The sequence below is a fragment of the Glycine max genome, chromosome 10 (assembly GCF_000004515.6).
Source record: "Glycine max cultivar Williams 82 chromosome 10, Glycine_max_v4.0, whole genome shotgun sequence".
Taxonomy (NCBI): domain Eukaryota; kingdom Viridiplantae; phylum Streptophyta; class Magnoliopsida; order Fabales; family Fabaceae; genus Glycine; species Glycine max.
Genome location: NC_038246.2, coordinates 44,966,062 through 44,981,756, shown reverse-complemented (window position 1 = coordinate 44,981,756; position 15,695 = coordinate 44,966,062). Strand labels below are relative to the sequence as shown.

The 15,695-nt window shown below is 33.0% G+C and overlaps 1 protein-coding gene across 1 annotated transcript; it reads right to left on the bottom strand.

Annotated features, from left to right (window-relative positions):
* Positions 1–679: 679 nt before the first annotated feature.
* On the bottom strand, positions 680–7,957 carry LOC100812127 (ABC transporter G family member 25). The gene is made up of 3 exons (XM_003535496.5): positions 7,675–7,957; positions 6,660–7,509; positions 680–2,055 (listed from the first exon to the last, which is right to left on the bottom strand). Exons 1-3 carry the CDS (start codon positions 7,819–7,821, stop codon positions 1,043–1,045), a joined length of 2,010 nt encoding a protein of 669 aa, XP_003535544.1. The 5' UTR covers positions 7,822–7,957; the 3' UTR covers positions 680–1,042.
* Positions 7,958–15,695: the final 7,738 nt, after the last annotated feature.

Sequence of the window (15,695 nt, the reverse complement as noted above, 5' to 3'; positions counted from 1 at the left end):
CTCGAGCTCCATGAATGGTGTTCATGATGATTGAACTTCAATCTTGAAATAAATCTGAATAGTTTCATCCATTGAGAATTACGTTTTCTATTAAGTGGTTTCTCAAACAAATAAAAATCACTTTAAATAATGAATATTAAAAATCATACTAACTATTTTCTAAAACTATAACATATACTTTCTCAAAAAAAAAAAAAACTAACATATTTGGGAGAAAATTCAAAAACAATTGTTCAACTGTACGCATTAGCACGCAGTGGTAGACCTAGGTTGTTTGAGGATGGGTAAATACACCTCCTTATTTTAATAAATTTATATGTATTTTTTATAAAAATTTTATATATTTAAACCTTTGACTTATTTTTATCTCAAAGTAAACAAAATGCACCCCTTATTTTAATAAATCATGAATATTTATTTTAAATTTTATATTTTACAGTTATTATTTTTTCATATTTGAATCACTTTTCATTTTTATGTGTAGATTTATTTTTTAAAATAGTTTGTTTGATTTTGGGTGTTAGATCCGCCACTCGCAGCACGTATTCTTCTCAAGTGTGGGTGGGCGTGGTTTGGCCTACGTAAAATGTTTCCAATTACCATTACCAAAAGGCAAAAACAATAATAAATGGTACGTAATGCATTCGAATGAAAAGAATTGATGGCAGAGTAAGAACCGTAAAAACTTGAAAATTATATATTCCGTACGGAAGAAATTTCTTGATTTCTTCCCTTGACATTCTGAATACAGGTTGAACTTGGAGAGCGATTCGAAATCCAAATCTACAATTACTATTCTTTTCTCTCTTCACTTCAATTTTGCTTGTTAATTTAATTCTCTAACTTTACAATTACAACAGAAAATCTCTCATTCATTCTTCAATTACAGTTAGTATGAATCAAGTAGCCACTCTAGCCCAGTGTAAAAGTGGTGTTACTGCTGCACTGGCTAGGAGCCAACAAATTGATCCATCCTTCTCTGCATACAAGCTTTCCCAAAAGAACTAGGCTGCATTCAACACAGAATTTCGATTTTCAAGTTTCAACTCTTGATGCGTCTCAAGGCAAGGTAGGCCAATAATCTGTAGAACACAAACATGAAAAGCAACACCCCAATGCATCCTAGGGTGCCAATTTGCCCCACCACATCCTCTTCAACAAAGCTGCAACCACCCTTATCACGTTGATAGCAACCCAATAGATATGATATCTTCTTGCCATCCTCATACTGGATTCTAGTCAGCAGCCTATAACAGTAGAAGGTTGTGGATATATATTTGATCCAAGCCATGCAAGATGGCACCTTATGGACATAGTATCCACCTGTCAACACAAATGCTAGCATTGTCACTGCTGCCACTGTGGAAGCCTGTTTGGCATCCATTATTGCTGCCCCTAAAGCAAGGCCAAGACCTTGTGACACCATCACATATCCAAGCACAACCAACAAAGTCAAGAGAAAAGCCCACAAATCAGGCTTTAATCCACCCATCCAATATGTCACAATGAGGAAAATCGTGGGAAGAATAAGCTCCATTGGCAGATCTCCAACAATTCGAGCCATGAAATAGGAGGACAGTGTGTACATACCAGAAGCTCGCTCTTTCATGAAGATGGCACGTTCTTGAGGGAATGCGAAAACCGAGTTGAAAGACGGGAAGACTCCCCAGAAGATGGAAATGAAGAAGAGTAGGCCAAGCCTATCTTGAATGTTCCTGTAGTCTGAGTGCCACCACATTAAACCAGCTAACAGTGCTGCAGCAATAACTTGACAGACTCTCAGAGTGTTGAAGGATTCGTGTTTTCTTTCCTTGAGGCTTCTCTGGAGAAGAATTCTGAATTGGTAAAACCAATCAAAGAAGCTAACCCTGTCGTTACGTCTAAATTCTTTTGAAGAGTTGCTTCTCAAAGGGTGTGTGTTTCTTGAAGGAACATTAGTACTGTCCATGCAGGCAGCTGTTACCTTGGGACCCAATATTGTGTTGTATGAATGGATTAGGTTTTGCTTTATGTTTGGTCTATCTTTTTCGCTTTGACCATCGACATGGCAAACACCTGAAGGATTCAAGGCCAAACTTGATTAATATCTTAGGATTTTCCCCCTCGTAAAACAACATAAAGTTCATTCTATTTTGCATTTCAAATTATCTAGTTGTATCGCTTATGTGAATAAACTAACTGGACTAATGTGGAGTAAAGATATATGCACATTTCAATATATCAGACCCTTTGTCAACAATCTATTTTTATTATATTATATCGCTCATTGTATCTATATTTCTCTCTTGTCCTATGCATATCACTTTCTAGTTAACCAATATTTAGCTTATAATTGACAAGAAGTATATATTATTCAACTTTCAAATTTAGGAAAAAAGAATAGGTTACACGTACGACAAAGAGTTAGGAAGGGAAAGCGATTATCCACAATAAAGCAAGAGAGAAATTGAAGACTTCTACGAAAAGTCCTTATCACAAGGCAACATATAATATAGTTACATTATTCTATTATGATATTTTAAATAAATTTATATAATATCTTTTATAATAGTATTTACTTTTTTTTATCTCTTTCTATTTTATTAGTTATCTAATCTCATTTTTATCTGGCTTCTCTTCCTATCTCTCTTTTTGTTATACACTATATTTTTATATAAAATTTATTTACTATACAATTTCTCAACCAATATAGTATACAAAGGAATAAACTAAAGAAAGTGACAGATGCAGCACCACGGCGATGCCCTATGGAAAAATATTGTAAAATATAATAGCATTTAGATAGCCCGGATCTATCTAGCTAAAATAAATATTGAAGCTGAAGAACCTACAAAGTATAGGATCGGTCGAACCAGGGATAAACTAAATCAAAATATGTTTAAATTCATTAAACAAGTACTAGATTATTCAAAAAGGGGATTTATTAGGGTCATGAACGTGCTTAAATAGGATAGTGGGACTTATAAAAGCTGACTAATTATGTTATGGTGAGTCTCCACTAAGATTGGTGATGGCACTGCTGACTGGGCCACACCAGCTCCCACTTTCACTTGCATAATATCAATGTAGCTATTTACTTTTATTTCACTACACCTTTCTGCCATCAGACTTCACTTTTCGAGAGAAAATGTTTATATGGATGTAAAGCAACCCAACACGTGTAGCTCCCTAACAGATCCTAAGATAAGAGATTCTAATAAAGTGGGAGGAAAAGAGAAAAAGAAACAAAGTGAACGGGAAAAGAGAATCCTTGCAAAATTGGCCAGATCATTGTCAAAGAAGTGAAGCTCAAGTTTTTTGGGATTTTTTTTTTCAGATGTAATGATGAATACGGAACACCCCAGCCCCCGAGACCATGTTCTCGAGTAGGTCAAGAATAATTTAAACGAAAATTCAACTTTTGTTCTTAGACTTCAATTCTTTACATTTTCTTTTTCCACAATTCATTTTTATAAGAAAGAAAAAATATTTTCTCTCTTCCCGTTTTTTTAATAGAAAAAAAAGTTATAGAGCATGGATACATTAGGAGTAAGAATAACTTTATTAAAGGAAATATTATCAACGTACCACAATTATATATGCAGAGCAATCCAAAGTACCAAATGTAGAACATTGACAAAGATATATCCTAAACACCAATTTAATACCTCTTATACTTCCGAAGGGTTAACCTCCTCCATAGAATACAAGATACCACTCGTGTTGGTAAATTACTTTTGAACTATTCAGTATTCACTAATTTTATAAGGGCAGACAGGGATTTAGTGTGCCACCTTTCCCAGTTGCTCTTTGCTTCTTTTTTTTTTACCTCAGTTTGATGGTTTCTCACGCTATCAATGTCGTCATCACCTCCTCCACACCTTAATATCCACATTATCATCATGGTCCCAAGAATCAACGAAAAAGGTTAAGAGAGGCACATACCCCTAATAATCTTTTAGTGCCAAAGGTGTTGAATCCCATATAAGATAAAAATACCTAGTCAAAGAGCACTTACCATACAGTTATTTGTGAATTAATTAATTAATTAGAGATTGTGCTTAGTGATATCACCAACCAATCTATCTATTTATATATACTAAAAGAAGTAAACAGAAGCACATAAAAAAAGGCCAGTTATCTACAACTCAAAAGACTCCGGTCCACTACCTAAGCATTTCCAACTTTATACCATATGCACGTTCTCTTTAATTTGACCGGCCACAAATTGCTTTGGTCCACATGGCAGGTGTTTTCAACGACAATTACTCTAGTCTACTCTAATTACATTAGTCTTTCAACAGATGCTAAAGGTTGTAAATAATTCAGAGAGCTTATACTAATTAAGCTCTCATATCTTATAAAGCAAGTTATATAGCATTCTTTGCTTGTTTCAACTTGACAAATAAACAAAGAAATGGGAAACGAAGACGACTATTAGTTGAAAAGGTTTCTTGGGCAAAGAAGAACAAAAACGAAAAAGAAAAGAAAAGAGAAAATGCAAAATAATCCAATTTAAGTTTGAAAACAGAAAGCGGTTTATGGATTGTGATGACAAAACACGACGTCAATATATATACATGCATCTGCACCCCAAGAGGTTACTTTGTATCCTAATAATTTATTGTCCTCGTACAAGCTCAACCCAAATGCCAATTTTCGACATCACAACAACAAAAGTATTGTTGATTCTGATGTTATTCTTTCCAAAGATATTAGATCAACTTGTTCCTGTTGAAAAGGATATGGTTGATGGTTCTAGTAACAAGCGGCCATGCCCCCGCTTAAGTCCATGAACGCATGATACGCGTCCACGCTATTTTTCTTCCAATTTTGGAATATATCCGGACCCACATAAAAATTGGCACCAAATTAACTGAATTTGATTGGCACCAATTTTGGAAACTCTTATCACTTTCTATTAGTTTCTAATTAAACCACCCTTTTCTGTTTCCTAAAATGGGCTTATAAGTTTAGTTTTCACTCTTCTAAGGAGATATATGTAATCACATAATATCCCTAATTAGTTCCCTCCATATCCTAGAAAGTTCATGCGTCCAGCTTAATTCCAAATATGTGGTAAATGTGGACTTAATTTTTCTTATCAAATTGCTAGTTAGTTTAAAGGGAAAATTTGCATGCCTCACTGGAGGAAGCAATGATTAATTGATTATGATTTTGGTTTGGCCAGGAAGAAACAGCATTGAGTATTTTGAGAGATGAAAAAAAATGGACGAAAAAAGAGAGGAAAAACCGAAAAACCAGCAGCATATCGAGTCAAATCAGGTTGGCCCCCCAAAAAAGTAAAATTAACTGGCTATACAAGAAAGGCAAGGAAAAGTAGAGCCAACGACAGACAGTTCCAAAAAAAGAGGACACGTGGTAAGCATCAACGATCTGTTTAAATAAAGCAACCCAATTATATTGATGCGAAATCAAAACCCATTACGTATCTAATCGATTTGCTCCACTCAAGCTAGCTCAGAAATCTTTATCTTTCTCTCCTCGCTTATACCTAAAATATACCTTTGATAAATAAAAAAATTACTACACCAAGCGAAAATTATAAAGAAAAGTAAAAAAAAAAATATAGTAAGTAATGTCATGTTAAAAAAAATTATCGCTATTATTATTAAATATTCTTTACACACACTCGATTTCATCACTACCAGTCTACCACAGTACGAATGGCCAACTCATTAAAAAAAAACACAAGTGGCCTACAAGTTTATTTTTTAACTACATCCTATTATGTTGTAGGATTGATCCGAATATTAGAGTGATGGCTACTAAATTTCCACTAAAGAGACTGGACAAAGGAAAAGGCGTTGGGGAGAAATGAGAAAGTAACATTTGTTAAGGATTATTCGCGAGAATCTGCAGAATATTAGTTATAGAAATATAATATATATTTTACTTAATATTTAAAATAATAAACATTAAATAATTTTAATATAATATTTTGTTTTTGTATTTTATAATGGTATATCTTAAAAATACTTATTGCCAGCATTATTTGTGATGCTTTATTAGAAAAAGTGATGATACGTAGATACTTTTATATATATTATACACTATATATTAACATTTATTATTTATCTCTAAATCTCTTTCTATGAGATCATTTATTTATTATAAGTCTATTTTTTTTTCTTCTTTTACTTTTCATCTTTAGTGTTAATTAATTAAAAATTTGCAAGTAAAATTGTGTTTGGATCAAAGCAGGACCTATATATATATTATGAAAAAGGGTCTAAATAACTAGGAAGAAACCCCAAAATGAATGAGAAAACCTAGTTGAGTATGGAAGAAGCAACGGAGTGTGTTACATTAGTATGATGTCTCCCACAGTATGTTGCCCAACTTAATGCCCTGAATGACGTTCATTAATTAGTTTTATGAACAAACACTCAGCCATCATGCCCATATTCTAAACATTCTACCCCACACAATGACACTACACACATTACCATTACCCCCACTATAACACACTACTACTATATCATATCAACTTCAATCACAAACACTCCCTTAGTAGCCAACATCACTCAACACTAATAAGTAATAATTCACACCAATAATTAGTAACAATAGCAAAAGCAGTTGAATCAGTTAAACCGACACAAGTTAAAACCGTAATTCGTTAAGAGATAACAGAAACGGTTAAAACGATGACGTACCGTTAGCGAGATCGAGCAGAAAATCTGCCGGATTCATCGGAAAAGACGGCGCGAACCCAACCGACTGAAAGTAGCGCATGGCGTCGCTTCCTTTGCCGAAGTACAAACACTGTCCCTCCGATAGCACCAGAACTTTATCGAACATCTGGTAGACGCGGCTCGATGGCTGGTGCACCGATGTAATTACCGTTTTGCCCTTCTTCGCCAGCGAACCCAGCGTCACCACGAGGCGGTGCGCCGCCGTAGAGTCCAAGCCGGAGGTAGGCTCGTCCAGTATTAGGAGCGAAGGGTCCACCAGCATCTCGTGCGCGATGCTCACGCGCTTCCTCTCCCCGCCGGAGACTCCGCGGATGAAGCTGTTTCCGATTATGGTGTCCTCGCACTTCCCCAGCCCTAGCTCCGCGATCGCCGCCTCCGCAACTGCGATCTTCGCCGCGCGCGGCAGCGTGCGCGGGAGCCGTAGCATGGCGCAGAACACGAGCGTCTCGCGAACCGTCAAGTGAGGGTAGAGAATATCGTCCTGTGTGACGAAACCGGTTCGCCGGAGAACCGGTTTGGTGAGTTTGCTCGAGTTTGCGAGGATTGTTCCGGTGAGACCGTGTCCGTGGAGTCTCCCTGCGAGCGCGTTAAGGAGCGTTGATTTTCCGCTCCCCGATGGGCCCAGCACCGCTAAGATCTCCCCTGGATGTGCTATCCCCGTTACTCCCTTTAAAATAGTTCGCTCCTGCGACGCTCCCGCCCTTGATCCTTGATCTGACGGTGATGATTCGTGCGGAGTAAAAAATCTCTTGATGCTGCCTCCGTTTTTTTGTTTGTCCTCTATCTTCAATCGGTATGCCACGTCAATGAACTGCGTTGCATGAAAACATGAACACATTAAAATTAATTTCTAACTTGATTTGGATTAATTTTTTCCACGTCAAACTCATGATGGCTCAGTGAAACGATCAAGATTAATAATACTAGTACGTTTATTAATTAGTTATTGTGTGTAATAATGTAACAACAAATATACCTTAAGAGTGATGGGGTAAGAGCAAGACAAAAAAGGAGAGAGGTCACGCGATTCTTGTTTGGGATGAGGCTTGGTGTTAGAAGAGTCTCCATTAGGAGTTTCTACACCACCAAACACTGCCGTTGGTATTGGTGTTGGTGATGGCATTATTAGTTTTGCTTAGTTTGGTGTTACTTTCCTTTGGAAAAGAGGAGTATGGGATGAGAGTTAGAAGGGAAGAAGAAGTGTGTTGCAAGTGAATGAATAATGAAGTGAGGGGAACAAGGGATAGGAATACAATGGGGTATTTATGGAGGGATCAGAAAGTGGAACTACCTATTTGGAATTGCTACGTGGCAATCATATACGTGCAGTTAGCATGATGCAATATGGTTCCCGGTGGAATGGTCCACTTTCTCTTCCTCATACCTTTTTCTTTCTTTCTTTTTCTCCCCATGCCAGTTTTTTGTTTTTCAAATAAATAAAAAAAAGTAACACCAAGCATAAGTTGGATTGGAAAGAGATTAAGAAAATACATTAAGTACATACTACGTAACTTGAGCAGTTTTGCTCAATTTGTGAACTGGGATCGATGCAGAGAATTAAAGAGTGCATGAATAAAGGTGAAGAGCCTGAGTTGCATTTGAGAATCTTAAATATACTGACTACTGTTCAGAAGTTGAAAAAAATGTAATATACAGTTATGGTAGACAGGCATCTGCTGTTGCTTTAACTGTTGGCCATTGCCAGCACCAGATGGATTCGTCAGTACTTGTACTGCGGGATATTTTTTGGATATCGATTTTCTGTTCTTCATAATAAAGGTGTTCGTAATCATTATCTTTAGAGTATTAATTATAAATTATAAATTAAAATATTTATACATTTTAATATAAAAAATTATTAGTTTTTTAATCTTTAGGATATTAATTTAAAATTTTAAAAATAAAATATTTATTATAAAAATAATAAAAGAGCATAAAAAATTATAAATACCATAATTTAGTGCATTTTAAAAAAATTATTAGTTATTTTGAAGAACACTGGTTAATATTTCTTTTGTAATAAAGATCGGAAATAGGGTGCATGGCTCTAACATGTGAAACGAACAATTAATAGGATATCCACTCTGAACTTGCAGCAACACACATGTATGGTCTTCTCTTCTTCACAGTATTTCATCATACAATCTTCTGCATAATTAATTCTTTTCTGGTTTAGGGGGTGCAGTGGCACACTATTAATTTTTTGGTTCAGGGTTTACGGGTACACTATGTTTGTTGACGAGAGAAAAATGTTTCTTAACATTCCTTATATTTTAAGACATTTAAAAAGAGAAAAATGCTTGTAGGATTTATGATAGAATAAGAAGAAAAAGATATTTAAAAAATGAGAAATATTAGTGAAATGTTTGAAATAAGTGAATATTTATATATCAATGCTCTCAAGCAAAAGCAATTCCTCAAAAGTAAACTTATAACATATTTAAATTGATATAACTGTGAAAAAATAGGAATGCATTTTTAATCAAAATCACACGATTGGTTAGATGATGGTACCTAAATTGGTTAGAATAGCAGGACTACTGTATAACACAACACATTTTGTACGAGTAACATTTTTTCTAAAAAGTAATAATATATTAAAAATTATTTATTTTAAACGTTTTATCGACTTCTCTCATTTTTTCTTTATCTCTCTTCCTATCAAGGCCTCATCTACCAATTCTAAAGCCTGAGGTAAATGTTATGTTTTCAGTCTATTATAATATAATTGATGAAGTTATAGTTTTTTTTTTGGAACTTTTTGAGCTCTAAAATTATTAATTAAAATTTAATAATCAAGTAATTACAATATCTCATCCTATAATAATTCATTAAGACACTATCTAAGAATATGTTGATATCAAATTAAAAAAAACCCTTTTGACAATTATAACAATTGCAAGTATTATTATTAACATTTTATAAACATTACAAGTATTTAAAAAAGAATCAAATTTTCAATGTAATTTAATACTTCTAATAGGACATTAATTTCTTATGTTAGTATATTATTAGTACCTTCAATTTATGGTGAAAAAAAAAATCAAGACCGATAACATCATATTAAGGCCGGTCACTAAGACTTAATTTTTGGTTTGGATTTATAGTAAATATAAACTAATTTTTCTTATAACATTTTAAATGTTTCCTAAAAAACAACATTTTAAATGAGTAATAAAACTTCTTAAATAGTTTATGAAAACATTTATGTATATATATATATATATTTTAAATTGCATAATTTCACTAATAAATAAAGTACATATAATATTCCATTAGCTCATAAATTTACATATACATGAAATATATTATATTATATTGACATAAAATATATAACATTTAATTTTTATAAGGGTGTTAAAAAAACCAAAGTTAACCTAATTTTGTTTTTAAAAAAATGTCAAAATTATACCATTAAACAAAAATTTATATGGCACAAAAATTCAACCAAAAATTGTCTATTCACAAAGTTATTGTTATTAACAGGATTTTTTTCCAAACCTACACAACAACAAAATGGATCGTTTTAAGTATTGACTTGACATGTTAAATTCTCTATCTACATGTAACAAAACATCACGAAAGTGAAGTATTGCTCATATGATGCAAAAGGAGTAAAAGCCTTATATAAAGAAATTTATCGTTTGATTAAATTATTTTAAAATAATTAACAAACTTACTATACATAATATTTTTCTCTAATATATTATAAAACATAAAGTCTTTTTGTTTATAACATAATGGACATAACATAATTAGCAATAATCATAGACTTATTTATAATACTTTTTATATCTTTATCTCATCGAGTATTATAAAAGGAATTAGTTTTGTTTTTATTGTTTCACACATAATTTCTATACCCTTATTTTATTTTAAAAACCATTTCATTCACTTTTTAAAATCAGGTAAAAGAAAAAAATATATAAAAAAAAGAGATGCATGTGCGAATAACATTTTGCGTGAGAATATCTTCTCCAGCAAATTGAATTTTCAATCATGTATATTCTCACAAACCATGATTAAATGAATGAACAACTGTGTTATATCATAATCAGAGTTATATAGCACATAACACTCAAAGCCCACAAATATGAGAATTAATAGATAGACCCATTTGTGTTATTTGGGCATGATGGTGACTTCAACGTTCGAATGAATACGACTCTGTATTCTAATCCAGCGAAACCTTCCTTCCTCTTCCGAGGGCATGGAATTCCCTCATTTCTCAGTTCTCACTCCCTATGGTTCGTTTTTCTCTCTTTCATTCATTATTATTATTCTGAATGCTTCCTTCGCTAATTGTGAAGCCCAATAATCTCGTTCTGATTTTCGCTTTCAGCAACTGCACGTTCTGTTACCGCAAATTAGACCTACACCTTCTTCAAAATAGATCTGTAACGTTCAAATTTTGAGGGTTTGAATGTTCTTTGTGATTAATTGTGAAATTTGGGAGTCCGGGATTTCAGATTTGGTTGAGATGCTGGGGCTGATTCTTATATTTTTATATTTTTTACGGTTTTAAATCGTCATAACTTATCTTCTTGTATTTTTTTCTATAAATTGTGACGGTTTTTAATATCTAAAAATTATATCTTAAAATTTAAATTAAAGAGATGTCGTGTGGTTTTTGAATTTGTTCAAGACTAATTTTTAACCAAAATATTACATGTTTTAATTTTGTGATAATAAAAAATTAATAAATTTTTTCAAGAACTAAAAATGAATTTTGATATTTTATAAAGACAAAAAAAAATATTTTTTATTTTATTTTTTTTTATAAATTTAGGAGACCAAGAACAATAGTGAGAACTAAAAAAGGTAAATCTAAGTTTAGGAGACCAATAATAACACTCACCTAAATTTGAATGGCCAACAACATATTTTATTCATAATACATTGAAAGTTATAGTATAAAAAATGCATTATCGAGACTTATTAATGAAAAATTTAAATTTTAAATTTTGTCGTCAATATTTTTAAGTACCGATTAACATTTGTCTAGTAATAATAAAATCTGAAGAGGAATATTAGTTACTGAAGTTTATTAAAAATTATTAATTTTTATAAGTCATATTTCTAAATCAAAGGATGAAATCATTAAATTAATTAAGGAGGGAGATTCACAAAAGTTAATAATTTTCTAATAAATTTTAGATAATTATAAAAAAATATCAGAAAGAATGTAGTTAGCATTGTCAAAGATGGATCTTATGAATATATTCATTAGTGTTGAATCCTACTTTATAAAAACAAAAACAAAAAAATCTCATTGACGTCACTAAATTAAATGTTTGCCACAAATAGTGAGTAGCTAAAGCTTTTGTTTCTTATTCTACTTTTTTTTCTTTTTGTTTGTGCATAGCTTTGAAATCAGTGTTGGTTGACACGAAAAAAATCCATCCATTTAGGGTGTGTTTTGTAACATCCCAATTTTTCGTAAATAAATTTAAAATTTTTTTTAGTAATAAATAAATAAATAAATAAATATAGAGCAAATAATAGGCTGAGTACCTAGGGATAAATAGTTATGTTAAGTTAGCTGCCTCCTTTTGGCCTCATTTTCGTTTTTCCCCTTCTCCTCTCAAAACCCTTTCTTTTTCCCGTAGCCCACCAAACCAGTCTCAGAAAAACGACGATCTCGAACCCGTTCACCGTTGGATCGTCGTGAAATTTGAGTATCATGTTCGCAACACAATTCTGAGCATTCTCACCGTTGGGAATTTCGATATCATGTCTAAACTGAGAGAAAAACCCTTCGCATTGTAGCCTTTTTCTTTCCCGCAGAAACCCAGAGTTGTCTTGGTAAAACTACGATCCCGGTTTCGTTAACCGTTGGATTATTTTGAAATTTGGATATGTTGTTCGAAATTCAATTCCGCACGCTTCCACCGTTGGGATTTGCGAGATAATATTTGGGAGGGAGAAAAAGGAATCGTATGAAGACAGTACAAGTGGAGGTTTCAATCTCTTCTCCGTCTCTCTGATGTTTGGGAATTCTATCGGAGCAGTCGGATGAATAATTGAAAGAATTTCCGGGAACCGCTAGAGATGTTGCTATCGCTGGCTGAAGACACGTGAGCCCGCTTAGAGGTAAGGGATGAGTTATTCACAGTTGGGGATTAGTGAGAACATGTGTTGGGATCCTTAGAGGATTAAATTGGGATTTTATTTTGGGATGTTTGTTAAATTGCAATTTTTCCTTTATGATTATAAATAAAATATTGATGTCCCGATGAAAATTGCTTAATAAATTGTGCTCTTGATATTGTATATTTGGACCTATGATTTGGATATGATTGTGTAATATTATTTGAGGGGTTTTAGTCCTCATGTTGTGATAGTCTTTTATATAAATTGTTATATTGAGGACATGAAATGATAATTCAAATTGTGAGTATGTGATGAATTGTAGAATAACATGTTGCTTTGAGATTATAATATTGTTATTGAGATTGAGTATAAGTGTAAAGTTGAACATGTGTTAATTTGTGAGATACGTGTAAACATGTGATGGTGGATTGTGACACTGAGATGTGAAATTGTGAATGAGTTCTAGTTGTGGATAAGTGTGTAGTTAACACTTGATGTGAAATTACTTGTGTTGTAAGCTATGAATTGTACAATACCCGACCAGCGTTATCTTGAGAAAAGCGTTGATGCACAGTGTTAAAGAAAAAATGTAGGTTTCCTATTTAGGAACCAGTGTTAAATCGTAGCGCAATTGTGTTGAACGTGTTTAAAACACGAGTGTAAGGTCGTGGGTATTGTATAATTCATGAGCAGTGTCTGCATGTAAAAAAAAAAAAATTTATTTTAGGGGTTGGACCTGAATCAGGAGGGAGAGGCCCTGACGGACTCTTCGGAGTGTAGGCCTTGGGGGTCACCGGGTTTGAGTGCTCCTTTAAGCCTATGCTGATCTCATATGGTTGGAGCATTCTCGCAAAACATCGTGACCCTGACTGGTCTCCCTATGATCTTACTTAGTGAGAGTGACCTGACAAACCCATTGTGTGGTGTGTCTTGTTATGTACTCCTAAGCGCCCCAGGGTGGTTTTTCACTGACATGGTACCACATTGCATATAGAATTGAGTCTTAGCATAATTATTGCATATGCTTGCTAATTGATGTGTTATTATATCTTGATCGAAGTGTGGGATTCTTGTGTAATGTGATTGATAATTGAAAAGTGAATTTTGAATGACGAAGTGGTGAAGTTACGTGAGCTATGTTTAAGCAAGTGGTATCTCATTTATATAATATGTATATTTAATTGTCTTGTTTCTTTATTAGCTAGGAATGTGATAACTCACTCCCTGTGTGTTGTTGTGTTTGGATCCTGTGATGATCTTGAACTTGTGTTCGGGGGAGCAGATGAATAGGTGGATGACTATGAAGAACCTCATGCTAGAGGACACGGGAACACCACGCTCTGATAGGATGTGACATTAGGATATTGGTTCTATATTAATTGTATGAGACTTATATGACTTTCTTTGAGTCGAGATGACTTTATTATTTATTTGGACAAGTTTGAATATGATGTAGAAGAAAGTGAATGAGAGCCTTTTACCCATTTGAAAAGCTTGTATTTAAAAATGTTTTAAAAATACTTTTAATTAATATTTGAATTTTTATTCCTTTATTAATATATATGTGAGGGGTAGAGGGTGTCACATGTTTCATGTATTCAAACGAAAAAGCTACTCTTTCGGCGGATTGAAATCAATGATCATTTGAGATGCTGAAATAAAAATCCAAACACACAATGTGTGAAAATCTTCATCGGTGTTTCTTTTTGTTTGTTCCCACCATTTGGAGTTTGGACGTCCAAACACGTTGCATTACTATAATTCTCTTTCATTAAACTCAAATATATTTTCTTCTTCCTATCTTTGATTTTTTCATACCAGGGTAATATTTGATATTATTAGCAACTACATAAATATTTACTCCACTTTCTTTATTGAATAAATATTGGTGTGTTTGGAATGGTGAAAAGAAAGGGAAGAAAAATTTAAAATTTGAATGAAAAATTGAAAGAAAGGAAATTTGAATTTTTATTTTTAAAAATTTATTTTATTTTTATCCTTTTTAATTATTTTTTCTAACCATAAAATAGAAAATATAACGATATTTATATTTTCTTTCCTCCTAACAAGAAATACCAATAAGTAATCTCTCAAAATATCATGTATAATTTAAATTATGTGAGTACATGTTCATTTTAGTTCTTAAGATTACAGGGGTTAATTATTTTAGTGCTTAAATTTACAAAATTATTTCACTTTTTACTTATGTGATCTTCTTTCACTTTTTTCCTAAACAAAACATATAGTAGTGATTCATGTCATGTAAAAAACGATACGGTAGAATCACAATCTTCGCTCACCTTAGTCCTTAGGCATTTCCTTCTTTGTTTTTCCAAAACAAGAAAGAAATGTGAATATCTTCTCATCAATCATATCTACCTCACTTGCCAATATTTTATAGTTCTTCTAAAGATGGAGATATAAGCTGAATTGAGTGATTAAAAGAAAAGAAAAATCGTGTGTTTGATTGCTTTTCAAACAAAAAAAAAACTAATATTCTAATTGATTAACATTTGTCAACAAAAAAAATCATATAACTCCCTCTTCAATCTAAAAAATTGGGTTAGTTAGTTTTTTTTTTTCCACAAACGCAATAAATAATTAAACCACCTGATTTGTGGTGGTTACAAGGAGAGGTGTAGAATTGTGAGATAGTGGCGTTGATCTTGGTTTCAGTATATGGTTTGTTGTGGCATTGCTTGAACTTAAATGGCTTTAATTTTGCAGCAGGGACTGGGTTCAGAATGTGCAGTGTAATAGGAGATGGCCCGTTCTAAGTCCTGACGAGGTTCTGCTTGATTATGATGCTCTCGGATTAATCAAATATTGAACCTAGAGTTTAAATCTAAATGCCAGTGATAAGAAGAAAAGAAGAAAAAAAAACTATAACAAACTTATAAAGGA